Source organism: Echiichthys vipera (assembly GCF_963691815.1).
Source record: "Echiichthys vipera genome assembly, chromosome: 13".
Lineage (NCBI taxonomy): Eukaryota > Metazoa > Chordata > Actinopteri > Perciformes > Trachinidae > Echiichthys > Echiichthys vipera.
Genome location: NC_139838.1, coordinates 24,946,671 through 24,964,541, shown reverse-complemented (window position 1 = coordinate 24,964,541; position 17,871 = coordinate 24,946,671). Strand labels below are relative to the sequence as shown.

At 41.8% G+C, this 17,871-nt stretch overlaps 1 protein-coding gene across 2 annotated transcripts; it reads right to left on the bottom strand.

Annotated features, from left to right (window-relative positions):
- Window positions 1-741: 741 nt before the first annotated feature.
- On the bottom strand, window positions 742-16,415 carry eloa (elongin A). 2 transcript variants are annotated; one of them, XM_083926209.1, is made up of 12 exons: window positions 16,320-16,415; window positions 12,154-12,210; window positions 11,098-11,210; window positions 10,206-10,807; window positions 8,179-8,501; window positions 7,438-7,552; window positions 6,421-6,573; window positions 5,208-5,305; window positions 4,339-4,519; window positions 4,114-4,243; window positions 3,831-4,012; window positions 742-3,734 (listed from the first exon to the last, which is right to left on the bottom strand). In XM_083926209.1, the coding sequence occupies exons 1-12, from the start codon at window positions 16,389-16,391 to the stop codon at window positions 3,673-3,675; spliced, it is 2,088 nt and encodes a 695-aa protein (XP_083782335.1). In that variant the 5' UTR covers window positions 16,392-16,415; the 3' UTR covers window positions 742-3,672. The 2 variants fall into 2 exon arrangements, with proteins under 2 accessions (XP_083782335.1, XP_083782334.1); XM_083926208.1 differs by having other exon boundaries at window positions 7,438-7,549; window positions 16,320-16,408.
- Window positions 16,416-17,871: the final 1,456 nt, after the last annotated feature.

The following is a 17,871-nucleotide window of genomic DNA, read 5'->3' as shown; positions in this document are numbered from 1 at the left end:
AAATAAACAAATTATCAATTAATATAATTTATTTAACCAGGTAATTTTCAAAACAGGATATGTGTTTTATTTATTTTCATAAATCATGATTGAACTCATTATGAAACCCACTAAATCCAGGTTTCATTTTCATAAACTTTGATTTGTGTTGATACTTTTTCCCAAGGAGAAGAATATTATTCAGTCAAAATTGTCAATAGTCATTTTTGACCTCCAACCTGTGACTTTTGGTAAAAGTAATGAAGCCGTTCCTGTGGGTGTGCCAAAAGTACTCGTTATGCAGAAATCATAAGTCCTTTCATAATCATATGTTTTATAGTTTTTATAGTTATTGATGCAATAATGTGTTCGTCACTTTGATGCTGCGGATGGTGAAGCTGGAGCTAATTTTATTTATTTTTAATTTATAAACTACTGAGTAGCTTATCCTATAATAATATGATTTATTTGTTTTATTTATATTTTCTATTGATACTATAGCTGTCAAATACATGCTGTGGAGTAAAAAGTAGCGTAAAACTGAAATAGAAAACTAATTTAAACTATATATTCTATTGCTTGGAGCTTTACAAATGTATTTATTATCTGCCTGAGCAAATATGAACTAAAAACTTATTTAATGAAAACGATAACCGCTAAAAAAATACAAAAGAAAACCAGAAAATGTAGGTTTAATTTGGAAAAAACGGCACAATACACAATATAAGGAAAACATAAACTAATGATGCTTTATTACGGCTTACGGACATTTTCTAGTGACCATTTTAAATATTATTGTACCTCCTCCTCTGCAGACTCTTTGAATTTAGAGACAATAAAAATCGATAGAGGACGTTTGTGCCGCTCAGAAAGGTCCCCATGCACGCACACACGCACACGTACACACACACACACACACGTACACACATACATACACGTACACACAGTCTTTAAGGGCAAAAAGTCAATTTTAATAAAAATGACCATATAACATTTATTAAAATCTAATAAAATTACAATTTCCAATCTACTTCCTTTCAGACCCGTGTTGTGGAGTGCCAGGTCCCAGTGTTTAAAATAAATACATCTCATCAATGTTGTCGACTGAAGCTGCAGACGTCCTATTTACTTCCTTCCTCATGTTCCTGTTTCCTCGTTGTCGTTTTTCTTCTTCTTCTCTTCCTGCAGTCTGTGCAGCGTTCGCTCGAGCTGTTCGTCACAGTGAAGCAGATTTAAACAGGGACACACACATTCAACAGCAGGAAAACATGATCTGAAGCCACAGGAGGGTTAAAATAGGTCTACGGTGTGTGTGTGTGTGTGTGTGTGTGTGTGTGTGTGTGTGTGTGTGTGTGTGTGTGTGTGTGTGTGTGTGTGTGTGTGTGTGTGTGTGTGTGTGTGTGTGTGTGTCACTGATATCATTTTAACACTACTCTTAAAAAGAATGCATTCATGTTTGTTTCGTTAAAAGCGGAGTCGACCGTGCATACCGTAAAAAAAGTGTGTGTCGGTTTCCCTCATGTAGTGTTTCCATCATTTTCAATCGTCAAAAAAAACAAAAAAACTATTATTTCATTGAAAATAATCCATATTTTTCTGTCCCGTGAAGGAAAAGTTTAGTATAAAAAAGTTTTTGCTTTCTTGCCGAGCGTTGGATGAGAAGTTTGACGCGACCCTCTCGTCTGTGCGATAGCAGCAGGCTAACGTAGCTTAGCACAAAGGCGGGAAACAGGGAAACAGCTGGAAAACGGCAACTACAAGCACATATAAAGTCTGTGGCTCATTAACAAACTTACAGAGAACCTAGTTTCCCATGTAAAAAAGATAATTTGTGTTTTAACCGGGGGTTATTGCTGCCTGCATGTGGTTACAGAATAATCGGAAATAACGCCAACACCTCGAAAAGTAAAATCCTTCGCTGAGTTTAAGTTTTCTTTCTGAACTTCATTAATTCCCCGATTGCGTATCAATATTTTGCTCACGTTAGTTGCTCTTCTTGTAGAGCGAGTTACTGTAGATTATCATTATTATTATTATTATCATTTACCCTGATAACAAGTCAGATGAAGTTAAATAAAATGTCATGTACAAGTGCAGCAACAAGTCTGATACGAAATCACCAAAAGCTTTTAAAACGCTGAGCTATAAAATACAACACGTCGTCTCTGTAGCATCCATGTTGTTTCCACATCACGACTAAAAGCTCAGAAGAAACGGGAAACGCAGCCAATCGAGGAGCACGTGAATGCAACATACGCGCCAAACGATTTCTAGTTCCTGACCACCGACTGCGGAACAAACACTGGAAGTAGCCCCCGTGACGTCGCACAACAAAGGCGCCTAAAACATTACAGTGAACTCTGATGACGTGAAAACACACTGTGAGAGTCCTAAAACTCCGACAACACCCAAAAACAAGTTCATGGCTCTTTTAAAGCGCACAGTGCCGTAGATATGAACCTCCGTCTGGATGGAGGGGTCACCCTGAATAAAACGTCCCGTCTGTTTGACTCTGATTGGGGCCATAATTTACTGAATGAACGTCGCGCTGTACTGAGATAAAACATCTTCTCTCATTGACTTCTATACAAACAGACTTTGTTTTGGAGCCGGTGGAGTCGCCCCCTGCTGGACGAGGGCACTTTACCATTGGCTTCACTCTTCAGAAGTGGACGCTACGTCCGCTACGTCCTGACCTAGGAGCTTCCTGGCGTCTCATCTGGTTACCGGGCACTTAACCCCCTTTAAAACTACAAGTTGTTCTGATTACGAATGATTTTACAAAGTTTTTATACGGTTTAAACAAATCTAACATGTTAATGCACCTTAAAGGCAGGTTTTTGTTCCCTTTGGACAGAGGCAGGCTAGTTTTTCCCCCTGCCTCAGGTCTTTATGCTAAGCTATGCTAACTGTTTCCTGGTTCCAGCTTCATATTTAGCGTACAGACGTGTGAGCGGCATCAGTCTTTTTGTCTTACTCGCTGTAAGGAAGCAACAACAAGAAAAAAAAGTTTGAGCTTTTCCTTTTTTTCTGACTAACTGACGAGATCCTAGAAAACAATAAAAAGGTAACAGACTGTGTGTGTGTGTGTCTTCATGATTTAAATACTTATTAAAAGACCCCCCCCCCCCCGAATAAACAAATGCCGTTTAAATAACCGTATTTTTTAAAAATCACGAAGTGAGAGGAGGAACGCACAGCGGTGATCGAGAGGCGCCGACCATGATGACAGTGCAGGCGTGTGGAGGATAGTGACGCTTGTAACCACGATGCAAAAAATAATTTAAAAATGTTTTTTAAAAAAGTGGTTAAAGCGGTCGCCCCGTGTAAAGACGCTGAAGGTCGCGAGGCAGCGGCCGCGGGTTCGACTCCGACCTGTTGCTTCTCTCTCTCACCCCACTTCCTGTCTTTGATATTAAAAGGCTTGAAAACGCTAAAAAATAATCTCTAAAAAAAAAAGAATCAACCGTTTTTTTCCACCAATACTGAAGTTCCTATGAAATGATGATGAGTGTGTGTGTGTGTGTGTGTGTGTGTGTGTGTGTGTGTGTGTGTGTGTGTGTGTGTGTGTGTGTGTGTGTGTGTGTGTGTGTGTGTGTGTGTGTGTGTGTGCAGGGGTCTCCAGGAGAATGTTGCTATTCTTAAATTAAAAACACAGCTGGAATTCATAAAATACATTCAGTCTCTTTCACACTATCGGCGGGAGAATCTGTTCTTGAAAGCTTTGATAGTTTTGGCCATCATGGGCGCGATTTCTGCCAGAGGAGACAAATAAAACAGTTTGTGAGATTTAAAAGAACTTAAAAAAAAAGTAATTCTGTTCTTCCTGGAGTCGGTTAACGCAAACTTACTTTTGACCTGTGGTTTGTCCCTGGCAGCAGGTCCTGGTCCTGGTCCTGGTCCTGGTCCTGGTCCTGGTCCTGGTCCTCCTCCTCCTGCTCCTCCTCCTGGTGCTAAGGAGCGAGACGAGCTGGGTGACGGGTTAAGTTGGGAGGAAGAGGAGCCAGAGTAATCTGTGGTAGCTGGTCTTATTCTGAAAGTCACAGGAAGGAGTTAATATTAACCATTATTATCTATTAACCTTGTTCTATCTCATAAACCCAAATATGTGACGGAGCTGGATGTGACACTGACTTGATGGGAGCTGCGGCTGCGGTGGACGTCGCTGAGGAACCGCTGATGGTGCCGAACTTCTCCTGTCGGCGCCGGACGTCACGCGGCGGCTTGGCGACAGAATTCACAAACGCCATCTTGACCTGCCGCCCTGCGAGAAAAAAAACACTCAAAGACCTTAATAAACAAACTTCATCATCAATCTGTGACGCTTTAGTGGAAATTAAGTGACTCCAAGTCTTCTACCTTTTGGCTTGTTGGCGTGGGCGGAGGAGATGTTCTGGGTGAGCATCCTGAGTCGCTCCTCGCGCTCGTCGTGCAGCCTCAGATACATCTCCCTCCACGACTCGTACTCCTGAGGAGACTCGCGCTTAAAGTCCCGCTGGCAGTGACGCATCCACAGCTCGTCAGATTCCTCCGTAAACCACTGAAAGAAGAGCGGAACAAAATCAACGAGGGGCGCCATCACTTCATAAAAATGATCAAACAAGAACTTTGAGGCTGAGGGGGATGTGGAGGAGCGTGTAGTGTGTGGATCATTTTTTGTTTATTCCTGTTATCCTTGTCGCTCGTGGCACGAGGCCTACGGCGGTTCTGAATCCATTTTATGTGTGCGGACCATGCGAGGACATTTAAAACAATGGCGGTGAAAGGTTCACGTTGGTGTGATGCGGAGGTGGAGTGTTTACTGCAGATTTGGTCGCTGAAAAGATTCAAAAACAGTCGACAAGACGCAAAAAAACTCCGAGGTCTATGGAAAGATTTGAAATAAAGCCACGCATCGCCATGACGTCATCAATGCGTGTGACGTGTTACGTGTTACGTGTTACGGCATGATGACGTATGGGCAGTAGGAAGCATTCGCCAAGGCCCAGGTAGTGTGAGTACAAACGGGCCTGGCCTGCGGGGGGAGAGGGACGGGGGGGGGGGGCAAGTACCCTAAAGCACGCACGGGGCACGGTACTGATGGACAGTGTGAGTGCGCCCTAAGTCTCTGTGGCTGACTTTGGGACTTTCACGTTGTGTCTCGACGACCCGTAGACTGAGCGTGACACTATGGGATGCATGATGTCGACGAAGGGTCTTCATGAGCGTAGAAAGACAGAGTGTGTTACCTGGTTGCTCTGCTCGATGCGGTACAGCTGCTCTGGTGTACATCGCTCCAGCACCGGCTCCAGGATCTCAAACGGCACTCCTCCCACCTCAGCGATGGCTGAAGCAGCAAAGAGAAACAGTCACATCTGTGCAGCAGCGTTCATTTGCACCTTAATATCCCGTCTTAGAGAGACATCTCTTGATAAAATCAGGAAAGATTGGGAACAAGAACTTATCAATGAATGTGAGGGGGATTAATTAGAGTAAATAACAGGACATCTTGCTCCAGGCTTAACCTGATACAATTTAAGGTTGAACATCGTTCCCATTTTACCACTTCCAAACTTTCCAAAATGTTTTCTGATGGCACGGACACATGCAACAGGTGTCACACATCACCAGAAAACATGACCCACAGGTTTTGGTCTCGTCCCCGTCTAAAAGTTTACTGGACGGCTGTTTTTAAACATCTTGCAGAAGCTCTAAATATGAAGTTGATGTCTTGAGAAGAGTTATCTGTATTTGGAGTTTTATCAGGCCGTCAAACAATTAGGAAAAAGGTTAAGGGCAGCATCGCCTTTGCTTCTTTATTAGAGCGTAGAGGAAGTTTGTTGGGATGGAAGTCGCCCCCAAAGCTTCCCTGTGGTTTAAGGAGCTCATGCTGTACTTAAACTTGGAGAAAACTAAATACAATCTGAGGACGACACTAAATTAAAGACACTACAGGACAAAAGAAATGTTCACCTCTGACCATCTACGTTTGAGTACATTTCTTTTTCCACCCTGCCTCTTTTCAAGTCACGGAAAATGCTACTTAGCTGTTTTATTGTGTGTATTTTTCTTTTCTCTTTTAATTGTTCTATGTACTTTTATATTTGCTTGTACGTTTACGGTAAGAAGGAAGGATGTGTGTTATCACTCATCTGCAACAAATTATATGGGACTGGGAGGGATTGTGTGTGGGAGAGAACAAGTGGTTGTTGTTGTTGTCTTTGAAAAAGGAAAAGTCTGTTTGTACTTTTGCCTTTTTAATGGATAAAAACATTTAAACAGATCTCAGGTGATCGTGCAGACTGTCACAGCTTCACATTAGTTGTTATTGAATGCATAATAAAACACGTCTAAGTGCTTATTCTGTAGTAAACAAGCTGAGGGCGTCTGCAGGCGCTCTGGTGCCCCCTGCTGGGAGACTCATGAATATAAAACAATAAACTGTACGGCAGCTTCACTCACAGTCGATGTTGTTCTGCAGCACGCGGATGCACTGCTCGTACAGAGTCATCATCCGCGGCAGGTAAGCGGTCTTCGATCCCGAGTAGACCACCATCTTAGAGTTGAACCTCTTCCCTGTGAAGCCGGCGTCCTCCTCGTCGTTGCAGACAGGAACTGAAAGTGAAGAGGGCGGCGTGTGAGACAGTGTGACACAGTGTGACACAGTGTGACACGGAGCAGGGCAGGACGAACTTTTACAGATGGTGAAACAAGACAGAAAATAACAAGAGGAACTAGATTACAATTTGCGGCAATGCAAACATTGAGATTGAACATGTGGAGGTTTGGGATTTGACGCCAAAGCTGTCTGTGCCAGACGCCTCCAGGCCTCTGAGGTTCAGAGCTGCACATTTACAGTTGTGCGTGTTTCACAATCTGATGCATCTCTGAAACGATCAAAGCAAATTCAGCCGATGTCCACTTGCGTGCTCGCCTGCCTCAGTGCATTTTTTCATGCACACGACCATGTCATGTGACGATTATCCTCGCCAAAACAATCGGGTTTCTTGTTTCCGAGATGTTTAAGAAATAAGGTTGTAAACGGATCACACTGCACGTTAGTCGCACCACCACAGAAGTTCATGCATCCGAGAAAGTGTGAAGGAAATATTGACCAGAAGTGTCTCTGAAGTATAAATGGCTGCAGATCCCGAGAATAGAAGAGAGCAACACACGAGGTCACGCCGCCATTTGGGTGAAAACAAACTGCAGAAACTGTCGTAATCTGTCCCGATTTCCTGTTTTACGCTGAACCGGACTGGAAACCTCCCCCAATGTCTCAAACCTTTCTGGGGTCGACCCGCTTAATGTGTTGAAAGAAAATCTGCACTCATGGAAATATTAGAAATACATAAAGTTGAGGATTATGTCGGACATATTTATGTCTTTGGAGCTTTAAAATGATGGCGCCCTTGATGATCATTATGGTTTAGAAGAAGAAAAATGCTTCATAAACGAGACGTGAATCTTTAAGGTTACCTTTCCGTCTCTGGGGGGACAGCGGCGTGACGTCGATGGAGGGCAGCGGTCTGTAATTGGGTTGAATCGCTGGCAGAGGGATTTCAGGAAGGGTCGCCACGGCCTCGACCACCTGCTAACAACAACACATCAACAACAAAATAAAAGGTTTTATATACATTGGATGATAAATGAAGGCACATTCAGAGTGGGTGTGCAGAGAAAACCAGTCAAATTACACAATAAGTAAAAGTTTCTCTCCATATGCCAAAACTGTGCTTTTATTTTGAAACCGCGGAGCTCATGTTTCATTTGCTCTGGCTGGTTTCCAGCAACTTTTAATGATATTTATCCTTTTTACACAGTCTGTTTTATTAGTCTATCATTTTGTCTTTCATTGTCTGAGTCTGTGTGTGCACGGCTTTGTACTTAAATGTGCTGTTTTTTTGTGCTTGTGCGTGAAAGACAAACCCCCCTTGGGTTAATAAAGGTTCATCTTATATTATCTCTTCTTATCAACTTGAATAAATTGTTTAACACAATCAGGACTCATCAGATTTTAAGGATCCAAAGGCGGTACATTTGAATTTATGAACAGATTATATTTAAGGTTTTGTTGGTCGAGTAAAACAAGCGATCTGAATAAATAATCAAGTATCTGTGGGAGATTAAAAACACATTATTCTGACATTTATACCGAAGATAAATCTGTCGAGAAAATTAAGAGTAAAATCTAAAGCGAGTGTCTTCTTCTGTTCTTACCCGCTTGCGTTTTTCCGGCGTTGCTGAACTGGAGCCTGAATGCGACCTCTTGGAGCTCTGAGTGCCGTTCGCCTTGTTCCCTTTGGAGGAAGAGGAGGATGAGGAGGAGGGTGCGGGCGGAGGGGTGCGTGAACGATGGGAGGACGACGTGGAGGAGGACGAGTGAGGCGGTCGACTGTGTGAAGAGGTCGAGGACGGCTTCTTCTTCTTCTTGACGGGCGTCGGGGCGTCGTACGTGAGGAAGGACTCGAAGGACATGGTGGGAGTCTCGAAGGCTTCCTCCTCCTCTTTGGGCGGAGAGTCCTTCGGTGCCCGCGGTCGCCCTGGAAACACAGAGCACGCGATGAATCATGGGAAATCAGGAGCCAAATCCAGAGTGACAATGACCAGAAGGAGTTTCCTTTAAATTCTTTAATAATTTAGTTTTTTAAGTCTTTAATTGGATCATGGTAAATGGACTTGTACTTATAAAGCGCCTTTCTAGTCTTCTGACTACTCAAGGTGCTTTCACAGTGTTTGTCACATTCACACAGACATACCACCTAATCCAGGGGTCTGCAACCCGTGGCTCTTGGGGCGCATAAGGCTCTTTAGCCCCTTTTCAGTGGCTCCCTGTAGCTTTGCCAAAAAAATAACATTCAAATAAATAGCATGTTTTTTTTGCACAGTACACAATCTTGCAATGGAAACACCTGTAATCTTGGATTTCAAGGTGATTTAAAAAAAAAAATGTTATGTCAAACTAAAATATGCGTCACATCCTTGGTCTATGGCCGAGCGCGTTTCACTGCAGGTGGCTAATCTTGAGTTTCAGACACATGCTGTATGCCAACCATGGAAAAATCCCCCCAAAAGACCTATCAGAGGAAAATAGTGTCGGTGGATATTATTTTTGCTTTCACAGGATGATGTCTTACCTGTATGCTTGATATGTGGTGAGAAATTAGCGAACAACAACAATTGTATAACAGGTAATAATAGGAATAAAATGTCAACAGTTTTCTTCATTGTTGTTCTATAATTTCATAATAATCATATATCTATATATAAACCTTTATAATATTGTCAAATATGCTTTGCGGCTACAGGCAAATTTTTATTGGTGGAGTAGGGGGCAAAATGGCTCTTTTGATAGTAAGGGTTGCAGACCCCTGATGTAATCTGACCATTCACACCACATTTACACACCCATGCACAGCACAAGGAGCAATTCGGGGTTCAGTGTCTTGCTCAAGGACACTTCGACATGTGGACCGGGGGAGATGGGGATCAAACAGCCAATCTCTTAAATGGAGGACGATCCACTCTCCCACTGAGCCACAGTCGCCCCTGGTGATGTGCTCTGTTTATCGTTGTGCTTTATGTTTTATTACTATTTCTTTTACGTGTGTGACTGTTGTATTCGCGTATTTAGTTTGACAAACAGGAAACTGACACTGAGATAACGCAGTGAGGTGAACCCCGTCCATCAAACACAAACAGGAGTGGGACAAAAAATCTATACGGAAATATATCAGAGCACTTCCTGTTGTGATACATTATTACTAATTTTATTAAAGAGAGAAATGTTTTTGCATTCATTTATTCGTTTTCTGTAAACTTAATCAGAACAAATTGAAACGATTCGGGTGAGGCAGAACCGTTTCCTTCCTTTAAACATTTTAACTTTTCGAATTTCTGGCCCTTTTTTGCCAGTTTACGTGTATTTTAGTTTATGAGATCAGTGTTAAAGAGGCACTAAGTTAAGACTCTGTGCTCTTTGAATATATATAATTCCTGCTTTTTGCCTTTTTAGGGGGAACCGGCTGTTCAGTCTGACGTAACACCCTTTCAAAATAAGATTACCCTCCGTTGAAACAGCAGCATACGGCACTGCTGCGTAGAAATACGAGGCTTGAACGCGGGAATCATATTTTGAAAGGGTGTTACGTCACGACTTAACAGCCAGATTTCTTCTTCTACACAGGAGGTTGTGATTTATCGAGCATCGCAGAATATCACGAGTTACTCTGTGACCCTCTACTCACCCTCGTCTCCTCCTTTCTTCTTCTCCTCCCTCTTACTCTCGTGCGTGGTGGACTTCCTGCTGTGCTTTGCGGACTTCTGTACCGGACTCTGCTGCCTCTCTCTGTCCGCGCTGCGTTTCTTTCCCTCCCCGTCTTCTCTTCCTCCTCCTTCCCCTCGATCACTACTCATCTGTGCGTGGCGTTGCCGCCGCTCCTCGTCTCTGTCCCTGTTTTTCTCGCCGTGGTGGTGGTTTTTGTTGGGCTCTTTGTTTGGTTTGGCGTGGCGGACCTCTTTGCGAGGAGTAGGAGGACTCGGACTCGGCTCGGGTTCGGGCTCGGGCTCAGGCTCGGGGCTCTCGTATTCGTCCGACTGGTAGCCTTGTGGCTGTGGAGGGCTGTACTGCTGGTGGTGAGGAGGTGAGGGCGAGTAGTTCGTGTGGTAGCCCCTCTCCACCACCTCCTCCTCCTCCTCCTCTTCCTCCTCTGCCTCCTCCTCTTCCATGTAGGAGGGCTCCTCCTCGGGGGAGGGCTCCCGGTTGCGTCTGTGGCCTCCTCCACCTGCCTCTGGGCCTCGAGAGTGTGCGTGAGACCGCGGCGCCTCTTTGACGTGACTGTTGGTTTGTCTGAGGTAGAAAAACACACAGCGATGAAAACTCAGAGCGGTTTTTGACCCTTTAAAACTTTGTACCCTGAGCTGCTACTGTATGTTTTTGCATGTTGTAATGTTTGCACGTGTGTTTAAAACAATTCAATGTGAGTGTGAGTTGTTGCTGGATGTTTGATTTATAAGTAAAGGGACAATGACAGACTGTCACACACGCAGTCTGTTGGTAAAATAGATGATTCCAGGTTTGCAATGCATGTGGGCGAGGGGGACGCCTAACATGTCCAGGTGCAGGAACGCAGAACGAACCTGTCCGCAGACTGAGGAACCAGCTTCTTCCATTTGGCTACGAGGCCTTTTGCCACCTCTCCAGCCAGCTGATGCTTCCTGAAAGAGTTCACAGTCTTCCCGATTCCAGTTTCCTACAACAGAGAACAACACGGATCACTCTCTCCTCTAGCGTCAGAGCACAGATTTACTCATTTAACTCCACAACACAAGACAAAGTTATGATTACTTATGAAACTACTTATATTTTAATATAAGTCTGATTTTTTGTTACCATATCTTGTTGTGATTGGGAAGAAAGACGTTGAGGTTGTGCTGATAAATGTCATAAAACGTCAAAAAGCTTTTTCTTTGTTCCCATAAAGCTCCAATTCTTGCACACGACCTCTGCTGTCTTAGGGCGCACTCACACTGTCCATCTGTACCGTACCCAAGCACGTTTCACGGCTAAAGTCTAGTTTGTTTGACCAGTGTGAGTGCAACTTGCCGGCCACGGCCCGTTTGGGAGACGTGGGCCTTTGTAAAGCATGTTTGCACATGTACGAGCACGAGGCCTACGGCGGTTCTGACGTCATTTTATGTGCGCCTGATGGGATATAGAAAAAAGGAGGGACCATGCGCGGACATTTAAAACAATGGCGGTGAAAGGTTCACGTTGGTGTGATGCGGAGGTGGAGTGTCTACTGCAGATTTGGTCGATGAAAATATTCAAAAACAGTCGACAAGACGCACAAAAACTCAGAGGTCTGTGGAAAGATTTGTAAACAAAGAGACGCATCGCGATGACGTCATCAATACATGTGACGTGTTACGGCGTGATGACGTATAGGCAGCAAGAAGCATTCTCCGAGGCCCAGGTAGTGTGAGTACAAACGGGCCTGGGCCACGGGGGGAGAGGGAGGGGGGGGCAAGTACCCTAAAGCCCGGTGCAAGGTACGGACGCACAGTGGGAGTGCGCCCTTAACTGGAGCAGTAAGCGCGGAAATGCCTTGCTCAAGAGCGTCCTCTGCCCTTGTGTGTCTGACTGTGGAGGTCACTTTCTGCTTTTTATAGTTTGGAAATAAGGAGGATCCTTACCACCAGTATGTCCACAGTCATGGGAAGTTCCCCCAGTCTTTTGAACGTCTTTAGAAGCTGGAAAACAAAAGGAAAGTTAAAACTATTAAAGTGAACTCGTTTTAGTATTTACACTATAACAAAGGTCTTAACAGAGTGACTCATTATGAGCACTATCACTTTGGTATTACTGAATATTCATTCATTCATTCATTCATCTTCAACCGCTTATCCCGGGGTCGGGGTCGCGGGGGGGCTGGAGCCGATCCCAGCTGACATCGGGCGTGAGGCGGGGTCCACCCTGGACAGGACGCCAGTCTATCACAGGGCTATTAATCAAATTAAAAGTGAATCTTCATTTAAATCTAATATATTTCTAAAGAGTAAAGTTTACAGCACCTTGGGTTGGACGATACGGCCATATTTGCAATATTCTAGTCAATTAAACAACCAACTACTATCAAACTAAATACAGAATATTGATATTGTGATATAAAGTTAAAGTAAGACAGGATTTAATTTACATTGTTCTTCTATTTGGAGACAGCAAAAGAGGCGACAGCAGTTTATTATTAGGTACAAGGTGTAAACAAATAAATATTAATAATAATAACATTAAAGATCAGCAGGAGGTCAATCTATTTATAGCTGTATCATGACACATTACTGAAAAAACACTGATTAATTATTAAAAAGCATGTTCACATTATTGTATGCATGCACAACAGTTTGTTTACTGATCTCCCACCTGGAGGATTTACATGAAAATGCCCTCAGACATTCATAAATGACACTTTTCCTGGTGGCTATAGTTAAATTAAATCAAATTAAATCAAATTAAATCACATTAAATCAAAGAGCACTGGTTCACACAGTAAACAGCAGCGTTTCGCAGCCCTGCTTCAGGAGCCTGGGTGGTAACGTGGCCTAACGGGGCCGGGCTCCAGTAAAAACAAAGAAACAGTGATTTCACCTTGTGTTTTTATGTTTTTAAATAATAAATTAGTGACTTGTTGTGTTGAGTAAACGCGCCGTTACCACACAGATCAGCACTGCTTTGTTTTGGGAGGTGAAAGTAAACAAAAGGGGGAGGAGGGGGGAGGTCGGACATGCTTAAATGATCATTAATCGGCCTTTAATTTAAAACATTAACAGATCAGATCCCAGGTCAGTGCTTTAAGTTTGCTGATTAACGTGAAATAACGTGAATCACTTGAACGTTACAGAGCTGGGGTCAGTGTAACTGTCATTAACGGCCGCACCAACGGCTGTTAGCACGGAGGCTAACGGCTACTCTGGCCCGGAGTTTCGCTCTCAGATAAATGACGTCGTGTTTAATGTAATTAAATTAATAACACAGATTAATTATTAGCGGTTATTAAAGCGGGGTTACATTTGTTAATATTAGATAATAACCGACGTTAAAAAGGACGTTATAACAAGTTAAAACCACTAATTATCGTGACGTCTCGCGTGGTGCCTTCAAATGCTGTCGGAAATACTGACACTCGAAAGTGATTCATTAAAACCTAACTGCTTTCTCCAAAGTTCCTAATAAAACCATTAAAAAAGATGCTTAATGACATCACACACACTTTATTGTCCTTTCAAAACTATGAAACAAATCTTCTCTAAAGATTTTTTATATTCTTGACGTTTTAAATACTTAAAATGTCCCATTAATATGAAATAAATCCATCTGGTGAACTGTTACGGCAGAGATTTGGTGATTTTTGTGGCGACATTGAAACATCTGATCGTTTATTTGTTTTGATGCATGATCTCTGGACTGATCTGCAGGACACACAAAGATCAGACTGGAAACACATTATTTATGGGGTTGTTATGGACAATAACGAATGAACTTTCTGGTAAACAATATTCTCATCCTGTGTCACAAACGTAAACATATGAAGGTGAAACCTCGGTTCGACGCGTTTCATTACGAGCTTCTCTCTTTCACCAAAACCCTTAACACAATGAAAACATTTCACTTTATTTGAAACATAAGCTCTGCCAGAAAAGCCTTTTTTTACACTGAATTTTATTATATTTTATTTATTTCATGAGTATTTTGCGTTCTCATGTAAACTCTATTCTGCACATGCTCCTTCTGAACGTTATCAAAGATGTAAACTATTTTGTTTGTACACGATTTTGTTAATAGAGTTTAAAAAAAAGATGTAAACATAAATAAAGTGAATGAAAGCAGCGGACAGGAAGTTAACAAGGACCAGGGCTGTTGCCTAGCAACGGAATTACATTAAAACAGTCTACACCAAAGCTCTCAACATATTGTCTTTACATGGATCCTTCTAAAATATACAGATGTTTGTTTTATTATTTTCACAGTCTGCAGTCGGTTCTGTTACTCGTTTATGTTGTTGTCTTTTATTGTTATTTGTTTTATTTCGTGTCACTTTCTGTTTTTCTAACATGAAAAACGTGTTGCTAAGCCTTTGTGTTATGAAATAATACTATGTTTTTTATTGTTCTGCTAATATTTATGATGCTTTTTAATTATGTGTCTTGTGTTGGACCCCAGGAAGAAGAGTCTTCACCATGGTGATGACAAATAAAGATAAACAATAAACAATTAAAGTCCAGACACACAAGTATATCCAGTGAATTAGACAGTAATGTATGTTATATTTATGTTATGAGTATAACATGTATTATATATGTATATTGTCTGTCTTTTTCTTGACACCTCCAGCTTTAGTGGGAGCAAATGAAAGGAGGAAAATAAAAATAAAATAATATATATAGGGAAGTATTATGTCATGGAGATCCCCAAAACACCCTGTATATGTTTCTAAAACTTGAATTTGAAAAATGCTAAATAACTCTCATTATTATTATTATATTTCAAATCCACGCGTTCTTTTCCTAATTGTGTTTTTCTAATCTTTAATCCCACAGTTGTGCTTTGTTGTTGCAAACAAACCTCATTCGTAAACAATTTGGTGCGAAGTAACTGTCTTTTATATTTCATGTCACCATTTCAGATCAAAGTTAAACATATTATTCACTACACACGTGAGATATATAAATAGAATTATTTGAGTCAATGTAGCGACAACATGACATTATTTTATTTTAGCCACACTACATTTAAACTCACTCACATCAAAAATCTTCAGAACTGCTTTTAATGTGTGATTTTAACGTGCTATTACGACTTTGTTGTTTCTATGGCCACTTAGTTATTTTTATGTAAAGTGTCTTTGAATACCTTTAAAACAATATATTAATTAAATATTATTATTAGAGATGCACCGATCTGATACCAAGATGAATAAGGCCGATCCAGTTATTTCTTTTTATCTCATCTCATCTCATCTTCATCCGCTTATCCTGGGTCGGGTCACAATACAGTTACTTTATTTCTTTTTGCTGCTAATGTGCGCTTTATCTGTTAATAAAATATGCAAAGTACATGTATATCTGTGTTAATTTGTTACCTTTTTTTAACAAGGCTAAATGTTTACGTCGAGCCTGATGCCTGGGCTCACATGGACAGGTTTACGCTTCATTTATCCAACAATAGGATCGGATCGGTATCGGCCGATACGCTCAGCCCGGGTATCGGATCGGAAAAACCCGATCGCTTCATCTCTACTTTTAACGTACAATTATAACATGTTATTTTTACTGTGTTGTTTCGATTATAACTCATTTATTTTTATGTAAAGTGTCTTTGAATACCTTGATAAGCACTTTATCAAATAAATGCATGATTATTATTATTATTAATATTAATAGTTGTAATTGGTGAGTGCTGTTGTGAGTTTCATTGTTGTGTAATTTGTTTGTTTCTTTGTTTACTTTACAGTTGTCAGAAGTTACCACAGCTTAATATGACTTCTCTATCACTGAGCTGCTCCATTTATAAAACAACAACAACAACAACAACAACAGAAAACAACAGAAAACAACAACAACAACAAATGTTATAATTCGTATTTCCGACCCAGAAAGCATCTGAATGCTGTTTTACGTAAAAGATGCTGAGAGGACGGATCCCGACAGCGGGCCGTGAACGCAGCATTTAAAAAACCGTCGCGACTTCCAGGGAACTGTCGCGGCCGCGGCTTCGTTACGGACACCGGAGAAAAACCGCCGCATTTCGTTACAGTCGGTGCTAAAACACCGAATCTGTCCGTCTCCAGCGGCTCGGTCGTTACCTTTCGAGGCTCCGGATTCTCCAGGAGCCGGGACTGAAGTCTATCCACTGCTTCCAGCAGCTCCTCCGCCATGTTTACTGCTGGTACCCTGTCGCCCGGAAACTACTTCATCCTGACTGAACGGACACGGAGGGAAAACGGAAAGGTTCCGCCGGTTCAAACACCGCCGCTACCGGAGCCAGTTTATAAAACCACCAACGGATAAACAGTATAAAGTGTTCATATTAAGACAGCATCGGTAAATAAACTAAGAATAAAAGTTTTAACGGAGAAAAAATAAAGTTTGTACTCTAGAGAAGGGTCATGACAGCCGGAACTACGTCACGGCCCAGCTGACGCAGCACGTAGGCAGCACCTGTTCGTCTGACGTCAGTGAAAACGCTGAATTAGCGTTTAGTGTAATTTACTGTGCAGCCACCTGAAGGGTCCGCTGCATACGGGACCCCAGGGTGCAGAGTGGATGTCAGGGCTGGGGGGACACTTAAGTGATTTATTTATTTATTTCTCTACCGGGTCATAGCATTCAAAAAAGTTTGCAGATAAACATTTACTGTGCTTGTTTATTTGTCCGAAACAGCCAACAGGGCATCACTGCTTACTTAACTTAACTGTTATAATAGTAAATAAGGGCTGCATGTCGGACTCGAACCTGCAGCCGCTGCCTCACTCAACCACCCGCCGCCCCGTCATTTACTTTTTATTGTGTTTTGATTTTACATATAAACGAACAAACATTCAAGCAGTCAATGTTGACTCTTTTTCCCATATTTTCCCATTAATTTACATATATTCCCATCAATTCACAGATATATCCCTGTTAATTCCCATATATTGTCATTAATTCCCAGGTATATTCCCATTAATTCCCATATATTCCCATTAATTCCCAGGTATATTCCCATTAATTTACATATATTCTCATTAATTCCCGGGTATATTCCCATTAATTCCCATATATTCCCATTAATTCCCATATATTTCCATTAATTTACATATATTCCCATCAATTTCCAGATATAGCACTGTTAATTCCCATATATTCTCATTAATTCCCATACATTCCCATCAATTTACATATATTCCCATCAATTCACAGATATAGCACTGTTAATTCCCATATATTCTCATTAATTCCCATATATTCTCATTAATTCCCATATATTCCCATCAATTTACATATATTCCCATCAATTCACAGATATAGCACTGTTAATTCCCATATATTCCCATTAATTTACATATATTCACATTATTCCCAGATATATCCCTGTTAATTCCCATATATTCTCATTAATTCCCACTTATATTCTCATTAATTCCCATATATTCTCATTAATTCCCAGATACATCGCCATTAATTCCCATATATTCACATTCATTTCCATATATTCCCATTCATTCCCAATTTAAGTGCACCTGCGTTCCTGCTTTAATGTATCAGGTGACACAGTGTTTTAAACAGTGCAGATACTCCGGTTGTGTTGGTTTAAACCTGACACCCGGGGCCTGAGGGGGTGAGGCGGGGTCCCTGGGGAGAGTCGGCCTCTTATGG

Excerpts from the sequence above, each read along its gene's own strand:
- eloa (XM_083926209.1), bottom strand. The coding sequence starts at position 16,391 with ATGGCGGAGGAGCTGCTGGAAGCAGTGGATAGACTTCAGTCCCGGCTC. Across the intron at positions 8,502-10,205 it reads GAAGAAAGGAGGAGACGAGG|GGCGACCGCGGGCACCGAAG; the intron begins GTGAGTAGAGGG and ends CTGTGTTTCCAG. Across the intron at positions 7,553-8,178 it reads CGCCGGAAAAACGCAAGCGG|CAGGTGGTCGAGGCCGTGGC; the intron begins GTAAGAACAGAA and ends TGTTGTTGTTAG.